Below are 19655 nucleotides of genomic sequence, written 5' to 3'. Positions count from 1 at the left end.
CCCCAAAAAAAAAAAAAAAAAAAAAAAAAAGCCAACATTATGTAAGCAATACAATTTCTAAGTTAAAACAGAAAATTAAAGTTTAGCTCAAAGAGCAACAGTGCATTGTGAAGACTGCCTTTTAAAGACCCAGTTTACCAAGGACAAGTCAAGGTCTCTGCCAATGGGGCTATCTTTCACTTTGAACCAGTGTTCTTTTGCTACGGTCAAGGTCAGATTTTTAAAATTAATTGAGTATATCAGTGAGGGCCTACATTAAATGCCTACACTGATAATCTTTGAGATCACTTCCAATACTACAGGTAAGGATTTCACTTTTTATGAGATTTTGAATATTTAGACAATTATTGAAATTTGTATCATTAACACAAATACATGAAAATTGAGGGCATGAAAACCTCATATCTGTTCTGGGGGCGTGAAAACCAACTTCTACTGCTCTTAACTCAGGATCATTGTAAGCAACTTTTACTAATTATAGATAATTCTCAATATTGTAGCCTCACATGATAACAATGCTTAACACATATTTTCTAGTTAAAGAAAAAAACCACCTATCTTGAGCAAATTTTCTTTTCCTTTCTCTCCACTCAAGTTTAATTCCTCAAATAGAAAAAATTACATATTTAATCAGTTTCATTATACTCAGTTGGAGGGCAACATTAGACTAAAAGTAGATTACAAGAACTGCCCCCTGAACATTGTTTTAATCTCAAAATGCCTTAAAAATTTCAAACAGAGTTAAGCTTTTGTAGCCTTCAGAAATAAAGAAAGTGATGATAATTATTCACTCGGTCAAAAAGTTAATTTGCATTAAATGCTCTTAAATGGTTAAAAAGCTCAGAGTTTTTTTTTTTCTTCTTTCTTTCATATTTGGGCTTAGTTAACACAATGACAATGGAGCTTGGTGACTGGAAGGATGGCTGGATGGCCAGATGGACATCTACCCATTTATTCAGCATTGATTTAGCATTTACTATCAGCCAATGCACAGCAGGGGAAGGTACTTTTTTCCTTCATGTTCACTTTTCTTTGGTCTACAAGAGTAACTTTGTACATAATTATAATTTCTGATATTCTTGACTTTAGGAGTTGGTTAGGTTTGGGCTGCCTTGATTCTTCATACAAGGTCTCATTAGCAAAAGTCACGTCCTCAGCTTCTCTAAGGAAATACTTACTTATCCAACAGGTAAGTCCGATAAGACCAAGTAGGAAGAGCATTTGCCCCTAGGGACATTGGCTTAAAAATTATTCCATTCTTAACACTATGAGAATTGTATGGTTCCTTGATAAGAACCTCTGCAGCATCTTTTTGGAAAGATAATTCTGTTTAAAGACCATAAAATACCCTACTTAAGAAACATCGATTTGGCCACTTCAATATTTCAAAGAGGAAAGGGGGATGAAAATATTATAAACAAATAATTGGACAGCTTTTTAATAGCACCGTGGGATTATCCAATTTTTTTGCAAGAAATAAATGAAAAGAAATTCTGACGTTGACATCTCTGCAAATGACAAATACGGCTTCCCATACCCACACAGGTTTGTTTGCAAACCTGCACTGTCAGTAACCACACCACCATCAAGCTGTTTGCACCAATCCCAGTTTGCTGCAGGCATCCTGGTGGGAGGATGAATTCCTTCCACCTGGGTTAATTCACCACTTCCTTTAATGGGCTCCAGGTGGGAGCTATAATATTAACAGGTATACCTCGCCCCCTGTACCTTAGTGCTCTCTTACTCCTAGGTCTGTCAAATCTCTTCCTTTTTGCACTAAGGGATTTCTCTACCCACATCTCCTCTGCAAAGAAATGATGGGGTGCTTTTTTCTTCCAGTCACTCTCCTGAGTAACAGCTTCTGGAAGAAAGCCTGTATATAATGTCATTGCTAATGATATTTCATCTTTCGGTGGAGACTGCACTTATTCGTTCCTGGTCCTTCTCTGTGCACTGCTGTCTGCTTTAGAATTTAATTACCTGGAGGCCATGGCCTAAATCTGCTTAGTAATGCTTGGTCATCATTGTTAGGCAAGGGTCATATATACAAGCCAGTAAGGAAGGTAGAAAGTGCTTAGACGAATGAAAAAGGAGGATGGTCAAAGCCAAGGTGTAAACAATCCTACAAGTAATTTGCTGCCGTGATCAGATGTGGGTCCACTTTGGCCCAAGCAGCCCGACACCTTTGCAAAGCTTCCATTACCATGTCCTCCTGCATGTCAGACGAAATCATTTTAGAATGATTTACTCTGAAGACCATGTTCCTTTCAAAAAGTGAGAGGGGCCAGCACTCTGGCTGAGTTTTCCTAGTGCAAAGATTCAATTTGTTAACACATCATAAACAGAATCAAATCATTCCAGATTTTATGGTACTAAGAAATGTCGCTTTCTGATTTAACAGCGTAGAGAATGACAGTGGTGGGCCAGTTGACAGCAATTTCACAGATTACTTTAATGCTCACCAGCAATGTGGAGGGGTGGGAGAGTCCTAAGAGTCTCTTCCTTGCATTCCCAAAATCACAAAACTGCAACTTGATCCTGTGTGTTCACAGAGGTCCATGTCAACCTCAAGCATCCGACAGGCTCTTCTTGTGGGAATCCTGAGAGTTCCCCAGTAGTCCTGGAATAACTGGGTGTCAGAGAGGCAGCACTACCTGGGGGAGACAGGCAGTCGCCTCCCCGCCTGTAGGGTGATGTCAGAAGGATTCTTCTGACAGGGTGTGTGTTTATCTCTATAGTCAGGAGAGGCCCACGCCTCAAGGTCACAGTACAAAGAAAGGAAGGAAGAGAGAGAGAAGGCAGACATGGTGATGGCCCTTACATTTTTAATGTTGTAAGATATTTCATTTCTTTTTTTGTTTTTGGCTTGTGAGGGAATTATCTGTTAAATGCCATAGAATATATGGCATATCCCCCCTGCCTTTCACTTCTACATTATTGATTTTTTTTTTCCAGTGCAGACATTAGCTCATGGAGTGCCGGAGCCAATGAAAAATGACTTCATTCTGCCATGAGCACTTCAGCCGGGTCTAGATGACCAGGCACAGAACAAATAACTGATGCAACTAGGCAGCTCAAACTAGAGCAAGAGATGTTTTTTTCCCTTTACATATGAACAGCCCTAGTAATTCAAAGTGTAGATGTTTGTCCCAAGGAGAAACATTTTATATTTAATTTGAAACTTTCACAAGCAAACTTATATTTAGGAGCTCTTTTGTTGGTTTGTCTGTTTGGTGGGAGTGGGTAGCAGGTATGGGGTGGGTGTTTCAAGAGACTTCCTGTAGTAGCAAATTTCTAGAGTGGCTCCACAATTACATGGGTGTGTATATATATATATATATATGTATATACATATGTACCCCTTCTTCCTGAGTGGCCCAACCTGTGATGATGGTATGTCACTCCTGTGATTAGGTGACATTATATGGCAACAGTGAAGGGATTCTGCAGGTATCATTAAGATCCCAAATGAGTTGATTTTGAGCTACAGTGGGATTACCCTTTGTGGGCCCGACTTGATCAGACGAAAGGTCTTCAAAGAGGGGAAGGACCTTCCCTGAGAAGAAAGGTTCTTTGCAGCCTTGACAGAGAAGCCTGGCTGGGAAGGAGCTTCAGGCAGCCTGTAGGACATGAGAGTGGCCTCTACCAAGAGCCAGCAAAATCCTGGGCCCCTCAGTTACACAGCCATGAGGACATGAACTCTGCCAACAGCCTGAATGAGCTTGCATGTGGATTCTTCACCAGTCCAGCCTTCATATGAGACTGCAGTCCTACCTAGCATCTCGACTGCAGCCTGGTGAGACCCTGAGCAGATAACCCAGCTAAGCCCAGGCTTCTGACCCACAGAAGCTGCAAGATAATATATGTAAGTTGTGTTAAAATGCTAAGATTACATATATATATATATATTTAGATAAAATCCCTTTTAACAAGTTTCGTATGAAGAGAAGTAGTTAACAAGTGTTGGTAATAATTGTACAATGTATTTAATGTGTTTTGTTCCAGACGATGAAATGAATGAGGATGAAGTAGCCATTTAATTGGGAGATTTATTACCTATGGAGATGTTGGTTTTTAAGATCAACTAGAAAAGTTCTTTTATTATAACACTTGCAGGTTCATCATCACATTGGCAGACAAGTGAGTCTTCTCATAACTGAATTTCCAGGATAAAAGTATCTGCAAAAACATATCCTAAATTATGCATTCCAATAAATGGTGATCTACATTAGACTCGCCTTACCGCGGCATGGCTTGTGGGATCTTAGTTTCCTGCCCCACCAGGGATCGAACCCAGACCCCTTGCAGTGGAAGCTTGGAGTCCTAAAAACTGGACCCCCAGGGAAATTCCTCACAGTAAGTGGTCTGAATGTTTCTCTGCAGAAGTGGAGATCTATAATTCACAAAACAAGAAAACCTGGGACATTGGGTGGATGTTGCCAAAACCTGTTTGGAGTTATGACATCATTTCACACAGAAATAATGATATACTAATTAGAATTTTGTAGAAACAGGAGGACAGCAGGCCTGGGAACATGACGCAGGACCTGCCATGACATTTAAAGAGGTTATAACAAAAATGCACATTGGGCAGGATTTATATGAAAAGATGAGGTGAAGAGAGATAGTTTGTATTTCTTTCGTCCACAGACTGCAATGCTTTACTACCTGGGGCAACTGTCAGTCAATCCTGATCATGTGAAACATGAAAGACAGAATGAAAGATTTACATGGGTCTAAAACAAAGAAAGGCAGGAGAGAGAAAGCAGACGGAGAAGAAAACAGCAAAATTGTCTCCTCTCTAAAGGCAGAAGTGGATTGCATCAATTTAGAGTAAATTGGGACATTTACTAATTAGCGTATAACTTCAGATTATTTTGTGGTTGGGGAACTACGCATAAAGTACTAAAATTACTCAGAAAACATGTTTAAAACCAAAACACATTAAAAAGTAAAAATTAAGGTTCCTATATTTAGTAAAACAAAACAATTAATTGTTGTTATACCATTTTAAGTGATTTGGCATATATTAAATTGTATTCAACAGATTTTTCAGTTTAATTGGGCCTGACATAAAGTAATGCTAAAATACTGATTTTGTTTCTTTTGGTGTCTTTTTTTATGAATAATGAATGGATTGTTACTGTATTTATAAATATGCATAAATACAAAGTCATATCCTCAATTTATTATATAATATTAGGTGAAGTGTAAAATCTATCCCATGTTTTCTAATATTGACTTAAGATCCTGGAGGATTTATGAATAGATAATGCTGCTTAATATACTCATAGAGTTTATCAGATCCTAATATAAAATACTAATTTTGTTTGTTACGTTTAGGACATTGAGAAATGTCAGGGGAGCAGGAGAAAGCCAGGCTAACGTTTTAAATTGGCTGCAAGATCAGGTGCAAAGTGAAAAAGTATACCCAGGTGGATTAGTGTCCTGGGGCAGCTGTAACAGAATACCGTGTTCTAAATGACTTAAAGCAATAGGAATTTATCATCTCACTGTTCTGGAGGCTAAAAGTCTGAAATCAAGGTGTTGGCAGGGCCATGCTCCCTGGAGACTCTGAGTAAAATCCTTCTTTGTATCTTCCCAGCTTCTGGGGGTAGCTGCCCATCAGTGGTAGTCCCTGGCTTTCAGCCACATCCAATCTCTGCCTGTGTTGTCACATGTCATTCTCCTGTGAGTGTCTTTCTCCTCTTCTTATAAGAACACCAGTCATATTGGATTAAGGGTCCACCCTACTCCAGTGTGACTTAATCTTATCTAATTACATCTGCAAAGACCCTATTTCCAAATAAGGTCACATTCTGTGCTATTGGTGGGTTAGGACTGCAGCATATCCTCTGTGGGAACACAATTTAACCATAACACCAGGTAATTGGAATTTTCCTACATTGTTGTTATTCATTACAATTACTTTATCATTAAACTCAAAATTCATTAAGTTTTATCAAATAATGCTCCCTTTCAGCCTAGGGAACGCCTTACATAAACGGGCACACATAGAGAAAATCCAGATTAGGTTTGGATTTCCAGTTTCCAGTGAAAAGGACAGAATTTGGAGTGATTGTAAAAAACCTTTCCCCTATAGGATTTTCACAATTTTTTTTTTTTTATACTTCTTTTGGCTGCACTGAAGGCCATGTGGGAACTTACTTCCCTGACCAGGGACTGAACCCGCACCTCTTGCATTGGAAGCACAGAGTCTTAACCACTGGACCACTAGGGAAGTCCCAGATTTTCACAAATTAATGTTTGCTTGTGACACTTAGGTAGTTACAAATTGCTTATAAATATTAAGGGAGATAATAGTAACGGCAACAGTAAATGTATTACTTAATTTTTGGTGCCTGTAAAGATTTCCCTAGGGTCCTTAAGTCTTATGTACTTTAGTTCAAGGCAATAACTGAGGTCTGTCCCTCCCTCATTATTATTATTATATTTGTATTAAAGCCTTACTATGGTCTATAGAGCATATATCATTTATCCCTGCCTTCGTTTGTAACCGGACAACTCTGCATGGTTGGGTGAATCCTTCCTTAGTGTGATTGCCTAGAAAGCAGAGTATGAAGCAAGGATTAGAATCTGATGCATCGTTAGGGGTACAACCCCAGGGCTGTGTGAGTGAGGGAAGAGATACAGCGGGAAGAGGGGAGTAGTGCCGCGTGAAGGGTCACCATGGGCCACTCCTGTATGCTGAGCCACAAAGAGATATCTGCTTGGCTACGTGAAGAACCCATTGAGTTCCTGAATAGCCCATTGGAAGGAAAAAAGAGAAAGGAATTTATTAGGTGGTTTCTTCCCATATCCTGCCTCTTGTTGGTTGAGATTAGCCTCACGGGAGTTAATACCCCTGTACTTCCGCATTGTATCTCCCAGATCCTTTAGCATCTGCTTGAGAAGCTATATCCCAGGCCAGCGGTGTGATGTCTCATCCATGTCCAGAAGTGGCACGAGGGCCTGGCCATCAGCTGGTCAGCACCAGTGGGAAGAACATCATGGTCCTGCCCGGGCATTTATCAGCCCAGGTGACAGCTGAGATGGAGCAAAAGGCTGAGGGTCCAGGAGAAAGGAAGGCCAAGGAAATCTGAGGAGGGGCTTAAGACATGTCCAGTTCATGGACCTTCTCTGAGTGTTCTGTACACACGATGCTTCACCAGCTCTCAGAGCCCTTCATGTTCTATAGGACACTTTAATTTTTCTTTCATCTGAAATTAAAATGGATCCTCAGTTCACCACCCACCCTTTTTCCACGACTTCTTTCCTGATATTTCCATTCTGATATTCTTCTTTAACTAGAAATCAGGGTTTTCTGTTTTGATGGATGCTGTATCCCTAAATTCTCCATGTACCTTTATTTTTGAAGGAAAGATTAGTCTAGAATGAAACTCTTGAGTCACATTCAATTTTCCTCCAATTTTTACATATATTGCTTTACTTGAAATCTGGTCTTGAGTGTTCCATTATTTTGTTTTATTTTGTTTTCCTTTCTTTCTCAAAGCTTCTCCATCATTTGTTTGGCTGAATCTAGCCAGTAATTAGCCTTGTTTTTGCTTGTAAAAGACACTCCTGGTATTTATTCTATTGCTTGAGATTTTCATTTTGTGGTATGTCTGCCTGTTTTCTTTATTCCTGGTTGAATATAATACTCTTGATTCATATTTTCTTTTTTTTTTTCAGAATATTTTTGACCACATTTCACAGATTCATGCAGTCAGAGAGTGTTCTGGAGCCACCTAACATTTTTTTCCATTTGTAGGTATTTTGTTCTCCTGAGTACCTGAATAATTCTTTCTTTACTTTTGCAATTTAAAGACTTAACCTGACTACATTCAGTGTTCTTTTATTCTGAGTCAATATTGCTCAAATATGGTGTGTTTTGAAATGTACAGACTCAATTCTTCCTTTATTTCAGAGAAATCATTCCTAGTACTTTTGCCTATCCCTGCCTAGACCACCAGGTTCTATTACATATGATTTCTGACTTTTTTTTAGCCTGATATATTTTAGTCATTCTGTATCAGCTTGCTGCATCCTAAAACATTTTCTTTCAAATCAAGTCACATCTGTTTTGCTAACTAGTTAGCAAATCATACCAGCAACTACAGAGATGAACTGTAAACGTGTCTGCTCCGCTCATGTTGGATAACAGATTTTATATCTGCTTCACAAACAATTAGAAATCAATCACAATAATGTCAGGGCCCAAGCACAGAGAGAGGCAAGGCACATTTATTATAGAGAAGTGATTCTAAATTAAAAAAAAAAAAAAGAAACAAAACAAAACTATTATTTCCTCTAGAACAGCAGTACTTAAATATGGACCAGAAATGCCCAGCATTGAGTTGATCTGGGATCCTGTTAGAAACACCCTACTCTCTGTGCTGAATCAGAATCTCATGGGGTTGGGCTCAGGAACCCACATTTCTCATGCCCTCGAGGTGAGTCTTAGCTATGCCCCCGTTGAACAGACACTGGTCTAAAATAGCGCTCCAGAAATAAGAAGGGTTTGAGTTAAGGGAACAAACAGTTACGGAAAAATAAAATAAATGGTTAGCAGAGGTGGCAGAGGGTTCAAAACTATAGAACGTGGTACCTGAACAAAAACAAGAAAGCATATGGGAGAAGGGGCAGATTGGTAGACACACTGGAATTGAGATCGAGTGAAAATAAAGTAACATATTTCACCCTAGAGAGGACAGTAGAAACTCTGAAACTGAATGGTATTTCCAGGGAGATACCATAGAATTAGAACAACCATAGCTAAGGGCAGAGCAACAGCCATAGGTGAGGGGCAGAGAGAACACATGGAGCTGGCAAAGGAATATCACAGAGGGAGAGGTGCCAGAAGAGACAGGGTTCCGCAAATCAAGATTCCCAGAATACGCGGATGGTCAACATGCTGCTAATTTTATCTTTGTAGAGAGGCACTGAGCAGCTGTTTGGATATAAGACACAGCCACCTATAGATCTCCAGTCATAAATATCCTAAAGGAGTTACCATTGCCATTTTGTCTCCTGCTCTGAGAAGACCTTCAAAGGAATAACTTACAAAGTATCAGCACAGTCATGGCCCAGATAATGGAGAGAGATAACACGAGAGAGAGGGGAGTAGCATGAAAACAGACCCAGAAGGGGTCCAAAGGCTGTTTGACTCAGGGGGGTGGCCCCTGAGTCAAACAGCCTTCCCTGGTGGCCAGCAGGGAAATGCCATTCAAGCTGCAAGAAGCAAAGTGAACTGCACAATGAACAGAGGTTTTTTCACTTCAATTTTTAGATAATACTGACAAATAAAATTAACCAGCTTTCAAATGGCCATGGATAGGAGTTCTCCAATTTGTGCTTATTCAAGCAAACTCCAGGTGAGAGAAAATAAGTTATCACAAAACCTGATTCCCAAACCCAAGATATCAAACTGATTTTATTAGCAAGTTAGGAAGTATTCCATCTTCACGTTCACTGGTTGTGAATGTTACCCTCATGCCCTGTCGGCTGAGCACTTATTAATTCCTGAATGAGGTACAGCATGTGGACGCAGTTTATCGTCAAATGCATCCAAGGTTTGACTTGATGTAAACTACTTGGGCAGGATATAAATAAAAGGCCACATAAACATCAGCCTTCTGAACTTTAAAGGTCAAGTTCTGTAATCTTCGTCATCCCTACTTGTTAGGAGCTGTTCAGCTCTTAGCTGGTTTAGTTAAAACAGACTGGCGTTTTTGGATATTCTTTCTAATATTCCATTTTTACATTTCAGTGCCTTGGAAATAAAGAAGAAAGCTATTTGCTGGACCATTAAAAATGACATCCTTTAGAGCTAAATTTTATTCTGAACTAAAACTTGTAAAAGAAGAGATCACCTTCAAAATGTATTCATCAGTGCTATAAGAGATAAATGAAAAGATCCAGAACTTGGTTGAGACATGAAATTTGTACTTTAAGAGGTCCTAAAGTTAGAACCATCAAACTAGGCTAAACAAATAACATCTATGTATCCAGATGCTAGGAGAACTCTGCATGTCTGCCCTGAGTCCCTTCATGTGGTTGAGAGCAGGGCTCTCTTTGGGATCCCATGTATCCATGGTTATTTCCCTGCTGGAAGGGGTCTTCACCCACTGCAAAACCCCTTCCCCTTGAGTTTAACAAACAACCTGACCAGTCAGTCATGGAAACTGCAGAAGAGTTCTATGTATGGCATCATTCTCCATAATCCCATCCTGTGATTGCTGTTAGTACATCTTGCTATGCCGTGACTGAATTTACAAACAGGCAGCAGATTAAAACAAAAGCAACAAATTAAAGCAACAAATCAGGTCTGCAGAACAAAAAAGTGAACCTCTGTGGGACATATTTGCTGAGTGGCTTGCAGTCTATCATTATCAGAATGAGAACTGCAAACCTGGAGCCAGGATCAGACAGCCTGGGGTAACCATAGCTACTTCAGGCTGAGCTAATCCCCTAGCTTTAGTGTGGGAGGGGATGGGAACCAGAGGGGGAGGGGAAGAGCAGCAGCCCAATCATGAGATCATTCAAAACAGACTTGAGCAAGCAAGTTTCTAGAAGGCTGTACTGTTTAAAAAGTCACAGGTGCTGACTATAATTTAATCTCAGATTGGTAATTTATCTAAGTTGTTCTGTTGGAATTTGATTTAGATTCTGTTCGAACATGTTGTTTGTAATAAAAATCCTCAAATATTTTATCCCAGTGGCCATGTTTTAAGTTGACAGAACAAGTTGCTCATTGCTATGGACTGAATGTGAGAGGTCCAAAATTCACACTGAAGCCCTAATCTTCAAAGCAATGATATTTGGAGGTGGGGCCTTTAGGAGGTAATTAGGTCATGAGGGTGGAGCCCCATGATGGGATTAGTGCCCTTATAAGAAGAGACAGGAGAGAGATGATCTCTCTCTCCACCGAGTGAGGACACAGCAAGAAGATGGCCATCTATAAACCAATAAGTACAATGCAAACAAACATGACCTTCCCATGGTCTTGTTTGTGGACTAGGTCAGGTTTCTCAAGTTGAGGTCATAGGCTGCTCTGTGCTGACCTACCCAGGCCTGCTCAGGACCAGCCCATCTCCCTTCACCATCCCTCCTCCAAGTACTGATGAGGAACTCAACAGCCTCCCAGATTTCCAAGAGGACTCTGTTCTCTGTGGCATCAACCAGAACATTTATGGGAGAAAATAAAATAGGAAAATTTTGGAAAGGTCCATTTCATTCATTCCTCAAGCTACCACACCCTATGGGGGAATTAAGATGAAAATAGCAGAAAAAGGGTCATGGTTCCTTCTTAGACTCTGGTGAGCAAGATAGACACTGTGATGGTAATTCCTTATCTGCTCTTAAAACAGACTTGAGGTCCCATCCCCTCAGGCTAACACATCAATCTTCTACAGGCCTTCACTGAATAGCTTCCTGAAGTCTTGCTCATGGTAGCTGTTTCCCCCTAACCTCCTCCATGCTCCCTCCCTGTCCCCCACTCCTCCCTCAGACTGACCTTTAGAGGCACCACTGGCCTCCTTTGGTGATGCAACGGTCACATCTCTGTCCTTAGCTGAGCTGACCACACAGCAGCACCGGCCACAGCTGACCATTGCTGCATCTGGCTCTTTGGCTGTGTCCCTCCTTGTGCAAACCCAGCTCTTCCTCCTTGGTCAGCTCTCAGCTTAACCTCATCGGCCAAGCACAGGAGCCTTCCTGGCTCTCCTACCACATCACTTTAGTCACACCCACTGCATAAGCTTGGCATCACTTCTCACGATTTCCTTAGTGGTTGGTTCGTTATGTGCTGTCCCCGCAGGAATATAGAGAAAGATGCTGCTGGTCTGCTCACCATCTCACTTCATCAGCACTCAGATGAACCGCAAAATAGTAAAAGCTAAGTAAATCTTAGCAACTTTGTAAATAAAATTAACCAACTGATGGATATAAGATATTATTAACAACAACAGTGGAAACTGTGTTCTATGAAAAAGTGCCAACTATACGAAACACTGGACAGAGGATGTAGGGATGGGGTGGACTTCACAAAGCGGGATTTTCTATACAGGAGGACCTGAAGCAAGAAAGAGCTGGGCAAGTTTGTAAAACTAAGACCCAGCCATGAGGCCAGCCTAGGGCACCCAGCACTCTTCGTGTAATGAACAGAGATGGAACCTGCCTTCAACAGGTGAGTTACTGTGGAAACGGAAGAGGTCTAGTTGTCACTGATAATTTGATAAGCATTGTTGCCTGTGTTTTCTGTAAAATATTTTCTTATTTATGCCCCCAAACATATTCTTCAGAATGCTTCTACCTATAATCCTACAACAGGAATATATTGCTGTGAGCACTGTTTGTAAACCAATTGGAAATCATATGAAAATCTCAGGATAATATTTCACCAGACAATGTCCTCTAACAAATTTCACTGTCTTAAATTATCTGAATTAAAATGGTCTTTCCAAGAAAAGATGTATTTTATGAGTAGTTGAGAAATACTAGTTAAGAAATCAGTATTTACAATAGCCAAGACCTGGAAACGTCCTGTCCATCAACAGATCAATGGATAAAGATATGATTATATATATATATATATATATATATATACACAATGGAATATTACCCAACCATAAAAAAGAGTGCAATAATGCCATTTGCAGCAACATGGATGGACCTAGAGATTATGATACTAAGCAGAGTAAGTCAGAAAGAGAAAGACAAATACCATATATTACTTATATGTGGAATCTAAAACACGACACAAATGAACTTATCTATGAAACAGAAACCAGCTCACAGACAGAGAGAACAGACTTGTGGTTGCCAAGGGGGAGGGTGGGCTGAAGGAGGGAAGGATTAGGAGTTTGGGATTAGCAGATGCAAAATAGTATACATATTATGGATAAACAACAAGGTCTTACTGTATAGCACCAGGAACTATATTCAATATCCTGTGATAAACCATAATGTAATAGAACACAAAGAAGGATACACACACACATATATAACTGAATCCCTTTGCTGCATAGCAGAAATTAACACAACATTGTAAATCAACTATACTTCAATGAAATTGAAAGAAAGAAAGCAGGCATTGGTTTTCCAATAAAAATTATAACTAACACAGTGAAAAAAGATGATGAGATTATTTTCGGAGGATGATGAAGATAAGGAAGCATCCTGGACTTTGCTGCTTGGAGGAAAGAAGACAGGCCCAAAGCTTGACACTGAGATCTCGTGTTTAGAATTTAAAACACAAAATCAGGAGATGATAGAAAGCTCCTCAGAGGAGGGCGAGCTCCTACCTGTGGCCAAATAAATGATGTGGATGAGCGCGTCCCTGCCCTGCACCAGGTCGACGGCCACGTGGGAAAAGCGGCTGTTGTCCTCCATGAAGGAGGGCACTGCAGTCACTGGTTGTACCACCTCATGCATCAGGATGAACTTCTGAGCATCCTGCAGGTTCCTTTCCGTCAGGTTCACGTACAGGCCCTGGTCCATGGTGCCGCACTGCAGAAGAAGACATGCGGTTACTGGAACCAGCCACCCCAGCCGGAGGGCGACTGGGAATCTGAAAACCTGAGTGGGCCAATGTGCTCCCTTCTCCATTTCCTCCAAAGTCCCCATCTTTGGCGTTCCTCCTATTTTAGGTTTGAACTTGTTATATTTGGGGAGTCTCTCCACTCCCATCATAAATGAATGATGAGAACAAATGAACTTATCTACAAAACAGACTCACAGACTTAGAGAACCAACTTATGGCTATCTGGGGGGGATGGGTGGGGGGAGGGATAGTCAGGGAGTTTGTGACTGACATGTATACACTGCTATGTTTAAAATGGATAACTAACAAGGACCTACTGGATAGCACAGGGAACTCTGCTGAACGTTGTATAACAGCCTAAATGCGAAAAGAATTTGAAAAAGAATAGATACGTGTATATGTTTAACTGAATCACTTTGCTGTACACCTGAAACTATCACAACATTGTTAGCCAACTACACTCCAATATAAAATAAAAAGTTAAAGGAAAATAAATGAATGATCAAAGCTTGAAGAAAATGGAGTAGAAGTCGTTGCTGACTTCAATTCTAACAGCATATACAGAACATCTCCGCATCACGTGTGGAGTCCCTTGGGAGCTGTCTGGCTAAGTGCAGTGACACTGCTGAATCTGTCACACAAATCAGGTTCCCAGATGGAAAACACAGCAATCACATGCATCACGTAGATTTGCTAGTTTTCCCTGGAATGGCGGGTTTATAAGCGAGACATGGATTCCGCCGAGATAGAATCAGGTCATTTTAATCTGTAAACTATGTGATATTGTTCTACTGTCTTTTACATGGGCTACAAAACACTGTGCTGGCCTTATTGCTTTGTGCCCATATTCTGAGCTAGAAGAAGCAAAAATTTCACATAGAGTCGAGCATCCGAGAAAAAACATGGGGCAGGGGAGCAAAACTTCCCACCCCAAAATGTCTTTCTGGCGTGTGGATTATTTCGAGCTGAAAACAACGAAGGCCCAATAGACTCAGGAAGAAACTTTGCCCTTCCCCCTAAAGGCCTAAAAAATTTAGATGGAGGGCCTGTTCCTGGAATAGAGCTATCTCCAGAGATATCAGCAAAGAATATGGGCTAAGTGTGGTGGGAGAAACTCAGCAGGGCCTAGAGATCAGAGCCCCCTCCGGGTCCCATTGTCTCTGTAGGCCCAGCAAACACTTATTTACCAAGGATTTGCTTTTCTATCTCCAGGTCAATTGCTTCCCTCCCCTTTGAAGTCTCAAACCACTACCCTCAACAAGCTCTTTCATCTTTAGCTAAAGATGGTATTTAAGGTGAGGGTTTCGGCCACTTGGGTGAGTTACTCAGTTTTCCTGGGTCCCTCCCATGTATACATGTTATTAAACTTTTGTTGGATTTTCTCCTGTTAATCTGTGTCATGTCAATTTAATTCTTAGACTGGTCAGAAGAATCTAGAAGGGCAGAGGAAACTTGCTTTCTCCCCAACAGTGATGAATTTTCAAGAAGAGAGGGGAGTAAGATAAAGGAAGTGAGGAAGGAAGGGAGATGGGCAGAGAGGAGTGTAAAGGAAGAAATCAGAAGGAAATAGGAAGGAAGGAAGAAGATTCTCAGGTAGCAGAAATACCACAAAGAGGAATCTGTGATACACAGGGAAAAAAAAAAAAATTAGGCCTGGAAATTGCTGAGAATTAAACTCAGAGCTGTGCTACGAAAAGGCTGGCAGGTGTTACATAGGATGGTCCTGGGCAAGGATGAGGTTAAAAGAGGGGTAGGAAAGCAAGCAAAGCTTTCCTGGGGCAGAACATAGAATCAGAAAATTATCGCCAAGCTTTCTCATTTCTTTCATAAACTTTAAATTGTGGTTCCAAGAAAGGCTGATCCTCGGCAGAACTCCATAGAAGTAGGTTTGATGGAAATGAATTTCCCTGTTCATACCATCTGAAACTACCTTTATAACATGTCATTTCTAATACTTGGTTTTATAATAGGTTAGAGGTGCAAAAGTATAAGATGGACATGGCTTTTTAAGAATAGACGGTATTTTTGTAGCACTTGATAAAATATCCTACATGCCATAAAATGATAGGCTGATTTAGAATTAAAGTATCTTGGAGCAAAATGGATTCCAAGACTGGTCCAATGCTTAGTTGAATGTCACATCCTTGCAGGGGGCCCCAGGTGCCAGGTGGTGGGATGGTCAGGTGAAGGTGAAGGGTACAGCTCTGTGGTCTCAGGTGAGGCCCTGCCTCTCAGCCGCTGCCTCTTTACCTATAAGGTGGCTAGAAAAACACTTCCTCTGCTCACTTCACAGGGCTGCTGTGAGGCCAACTGAGACTATCAGTGGAGAGCATTTGTAAGTTAATTGAAAGTGTCTGTAAGTGCCAAGGGACAAGGCCGTGTGCCTGGCACAGAGAAGCCATTCAAACAATGGTAAATGGTCAATGCGTCCGACGAGTAGCAGGGCAGCAATTCTATGGGCCATTGAGCTGCAGGGGCCCGAGGGAATGAATGAATAAATAAAGGGAGGAAGGAATCAGTGGGTGAATACATAGCAGTTGCATTGGGGCAGGGGGGCGTGCCAGGAGATTTTCCATAATTAACGTATATAGCAGTAACACTCGGAGGACAGAGACAGTGCCTGTTGACAGATGTGTTACAAAATGCTCTGAAGTCTATCCAGGTGAGTTCTAGTTCCGAGAGTGACAGTGTTTGGTGGTTTTCTCTTCCTGAAATCAGCAGCAATACTTAAGTCACGGGTAGCAACGAGCAATCTGACTGCTGGGTGAAGTTTTGCATGCAGGTTTTGTTTTCTATGCACAGTGTAAAAAATTGGCATCAGAAAAATCAGGAGACATAATATAAAACCGAGGACCTCTGGCTGCTCTTGAAGAGCCTGGGGACCTAAGTGACGCAGAGGCCTGTGTGGGCTGGGGCTTCAGAGCAGGAACCCCGACTGTTCCTTGTCGTTTTCACGATGCTTTATCTTACTTAAATCAGCAACCTGAATTGTCACTATGATATTGTGATTTATAATAAGAAATATATATATGTGGCCTTTGTCCCTGTTCTGTCACAGAGCTCCTAAAACCCTTGAAATTTCCTAAGTGATGAGAGCAATACAAGTGTCTTTTGTTATGTTAATAAGGTGACTTTTGGACCTCACCTAATGATGGGGGCTAGTCCTCAGCGGACCCAACCATGTGATTAGAGGGTTGGAACCTTCAGTCCCACCACCCTGACCTCCAGGAAGGAGAAAGGTGCTGGAGGTTGAATCCATCACCAGTGACCAAATGATTTAATCAATCACGCCTGTAGGGAAGCCTCCATAAAAACCCCAAAGGATGGAGCTCTCAGAGCTTCCGGGTTGGTGAACAAGAGGAGGTTCAGGGAGCGTACCCACCTCAGAAAGAGCTCCATGCCCTTTCCCCATACCTTGCCCTACTTGCCCTGTGAATCTCTTCCATCTGGCTCTTCCTGAGCTGTGTCCTTTATAATAAACCAGTGATCTAGTAAGTAAAATGTTTGAGTTCTGTGAGCCTCTCTAGCCAATTAATGAACCTAACGGACCTTGGAATGTCCCACCTGTAGCCCACGGGTCAGAAGCATGGGTGACTACCCGGACTTCAGAATAGCATCTGAAGTGGGGCTCAAGGGGAGAGTCTTGTAGGACTGAGCCCTCCACCTGTCATATCTGATGCTATCTCTGGGTGAACAGTGTCGGAATTGAGTTGACTTGTTGGACACCCAGTTGGTGTTGGAGAATTGCTTGGTGGCATGGGAAAAAAACCCACAAGTTGGAACCGACTGACAAAATCTTTAGCCAAGAACTGGTTTTAAACTATACTCTGTACTCCACAGTGTCCTCGTTTCTTTTGCCAGTCTATAATGAATATCTCACCCAAGGATTCTTTTACAAACATTTTGAAAGCTATTTAAATTTATAGCATATATTTATTGGATCATAAGGAACCCACTTTAGCTCTCTAATGGGCTGCAAATGTTCTCACTGCGCCTTATACATCGGGCTCCCGCAGTGTCTGTGCGACACCCCGGGTACTCTGTGCAAGAGGAAAACACTAAAAATAGTAAGAACACAGCCATCGTCTTCCTGTGGCTTACCACCCATAACGGTTGTCTTGCTAACACCTCTGAAAGTAATAAGATCAATACTTGTACTAATTCTTAATACAATAATACTTGCACTCTTGTTTATTTTTTTCAAGGATGACAGAACCATCTTCATCCTAGCTTGCCAACCCTTGGTGGGCAAGTCCACGATCACCTAGCCTCACGCTGAGAGGGCCTGATTTTGATGGTACCCTTCCTCCCGTCTTGCTGCAAACATGTATCCTGTACCAAAGGGTGCTGATGGCTTGACCAAGTTCCTCCATCTGGTCCTCCAGCAGAGGCCTCCTCACCTGCCTGACCACTTTTGAGGGTCTGTTTTCCATTTTGGCTCCATCACTTTTGATTGGTGGTAACCAAAACCACCAGAGTCTGTCCCACTGCAGGTGTGCCACTGGATCTGAATAATGTTTTCTGGAAGTGACTGATGCTTTTCCTAGTGAGGGCTCAGAGCCTGGGTGACTTCGGGGACTGAGGCCTCTAACAGGGCAGCCTTTCACAGCACCACCTACCATGGTTTCTAGATTGCAACTGATAAAAATAGTACTTGGTTTTGTTTTGTTATTGTTTTCAATGGAGATTTCTGTATCAAATCTTGAAAAATTATGCATTGTTCCTCCTAACCCTGAATCATGTTTCTGCTCTCCTAATTAATTAGCTACTTCTAGTACATAAGTACTGCATAAAATTCCAAATGTCAGTAGGCAAACAATAATAAAAAATCTAACCACTTCTAACTGTTGGTTATTGCAAACATAAGGTCCATTATACACAACTAGTGGAGGGATCCTTAATTCAAAACATATTCCCACCCTATGCCTGCCTAGATGGTCTCATGGGAGTCAGTAAGGTTGCCTTAAGTTAGCACGGTTATCAAGTATGGTAAACCGAAAGAAAACATTTGGTACCTACTTGCACCAGGAATTATACAAAGGATTATTAATCCTTTGTCAGTTGCTTCATTTTCAAATACTTTCTCCCATTCTGAGGGTTGTCTTTTCATCTTGTTTATGTTTTCCTTTGCTGTGCAAATGCTTTTAAGTCCGTGCAAATCTTAAATTCTACCCAAAGAAGACACACTCAGGTAAGCAAGTTCCCTGCCTGAAAGGCACGCCACATTCTGCAGGTTTCATTCATCACACTGCATGGCCCAACTCCCATCTCATAAACGTGAGTAAGCCCTGGCATTATAAAACCAGATGCCCATGGACTCAGGAAATGAGGGGATTTGCTGTTTGCTACAAATATATCCAGACAAAGGGGCTAAAAGTTATCCACTGCCTGGAGTCGGTTAGGCATCACAAAGTTTGTTAAGTCACTGTTCACTGTGAAGACATTTGCAATTGAAACGTCAAGACATTAAAAGAACCCTATAAGTATGGTGAGCATCTTTGTTAATTTTTTTTTTTTAAACTTCAGGGTTTTACAATTGACTTTCTTAAAGGGAATGATATATTTCACCTTCATGGTTTTTACAAAGGGCCTTTTTAAACTGTTACATTACCCCAAGATCCAGGGGACACAGGTGGGGTTAAGATGCAGAGACTCAACAATGGGGCAAAGAGAGTCAGTGTTCAGTTAATAATTACATAAACTGTATATATCAGGAAAAGTGACTACTTCATGTTTGGTTCCCACTAAACCGTCAGCTTGCCTGAATTTCCTTGTCTAGTACTGAACTTGGTTAGTAGTGAGGCTTGGATAACAAATATAAATCTGATCACTCAGTTTCCTGACTTATAAGTGGAGCTAATGATGCCCACTTCATAGAGCTGCTGAGAAGAGAAAATAAGACAAAGCACCTAAAAATAAATAATCCTAAAATAGTCCTCCTTCTTCATTTTATTGATGAAAATTAGGATGGGAGATGCTAAAGAATTTTCCCAAGTAAAGCAGTAAGTGGTAAAGTGGACACGTAAACCCATCCCAATTGCCAGCCCTGTGATCTTTAGGAAAAAAAACCTCAAAACAATTAGAATTGAATGGTCCCTGCCAAAGTCCAAGT

The 19655-nt window shown here is 41.1% G+C and overlaps 1 protein-coding gene across 2 annotated transcripts in view; it reads right to left on the bottom strand.

Moving 5' to 3' along the window:
- Positions 1 to 19655, bottom strand: part of SEMA5A (semaphorin 5A) — a 346899-nt gene that overhangs the window by 114440 nt on the left and 212804 nt on the right. For both annotated transcript variants that reach the window (XM_024752519.1, XM_024752520.1), the window contains exon 10: positions 13305 to 13509. In XM_024752519.1, the coding sequence (XP_024608287.1) occupies positions 13305 to 13509 (205 nt within the window). The remainder of the gene's footprint in view (positions 1 to 13304; positions 13510 to 19655) is intronic.

The sequence above is a fragment of the Neophocaena asiaeorientalis genome, unplaced genomic scaffold (genome assembly GCF_003031525.2).
Source record: "Neophocaena asiaeorientalis asiaeorientalis breed wild unplaced genomic scaffold, Neophocaena_asiaeorientalis_V1.1 scaffold52, whole genome shotgun sequence".
NCBI classification, from domain to species: domain Eukaryota; kingdom Metazoa; phylum Chordata; class Mammalia; order Artiodactyla; family Phocoenidae; genus Neophocaena; species Neophocaena asiaeorientalis.
The sequence above is the reverse complement of the archived record's forward strand: the minus strand, read 5'-3'. Positions and strand labels throughout refer to the sequence as shown.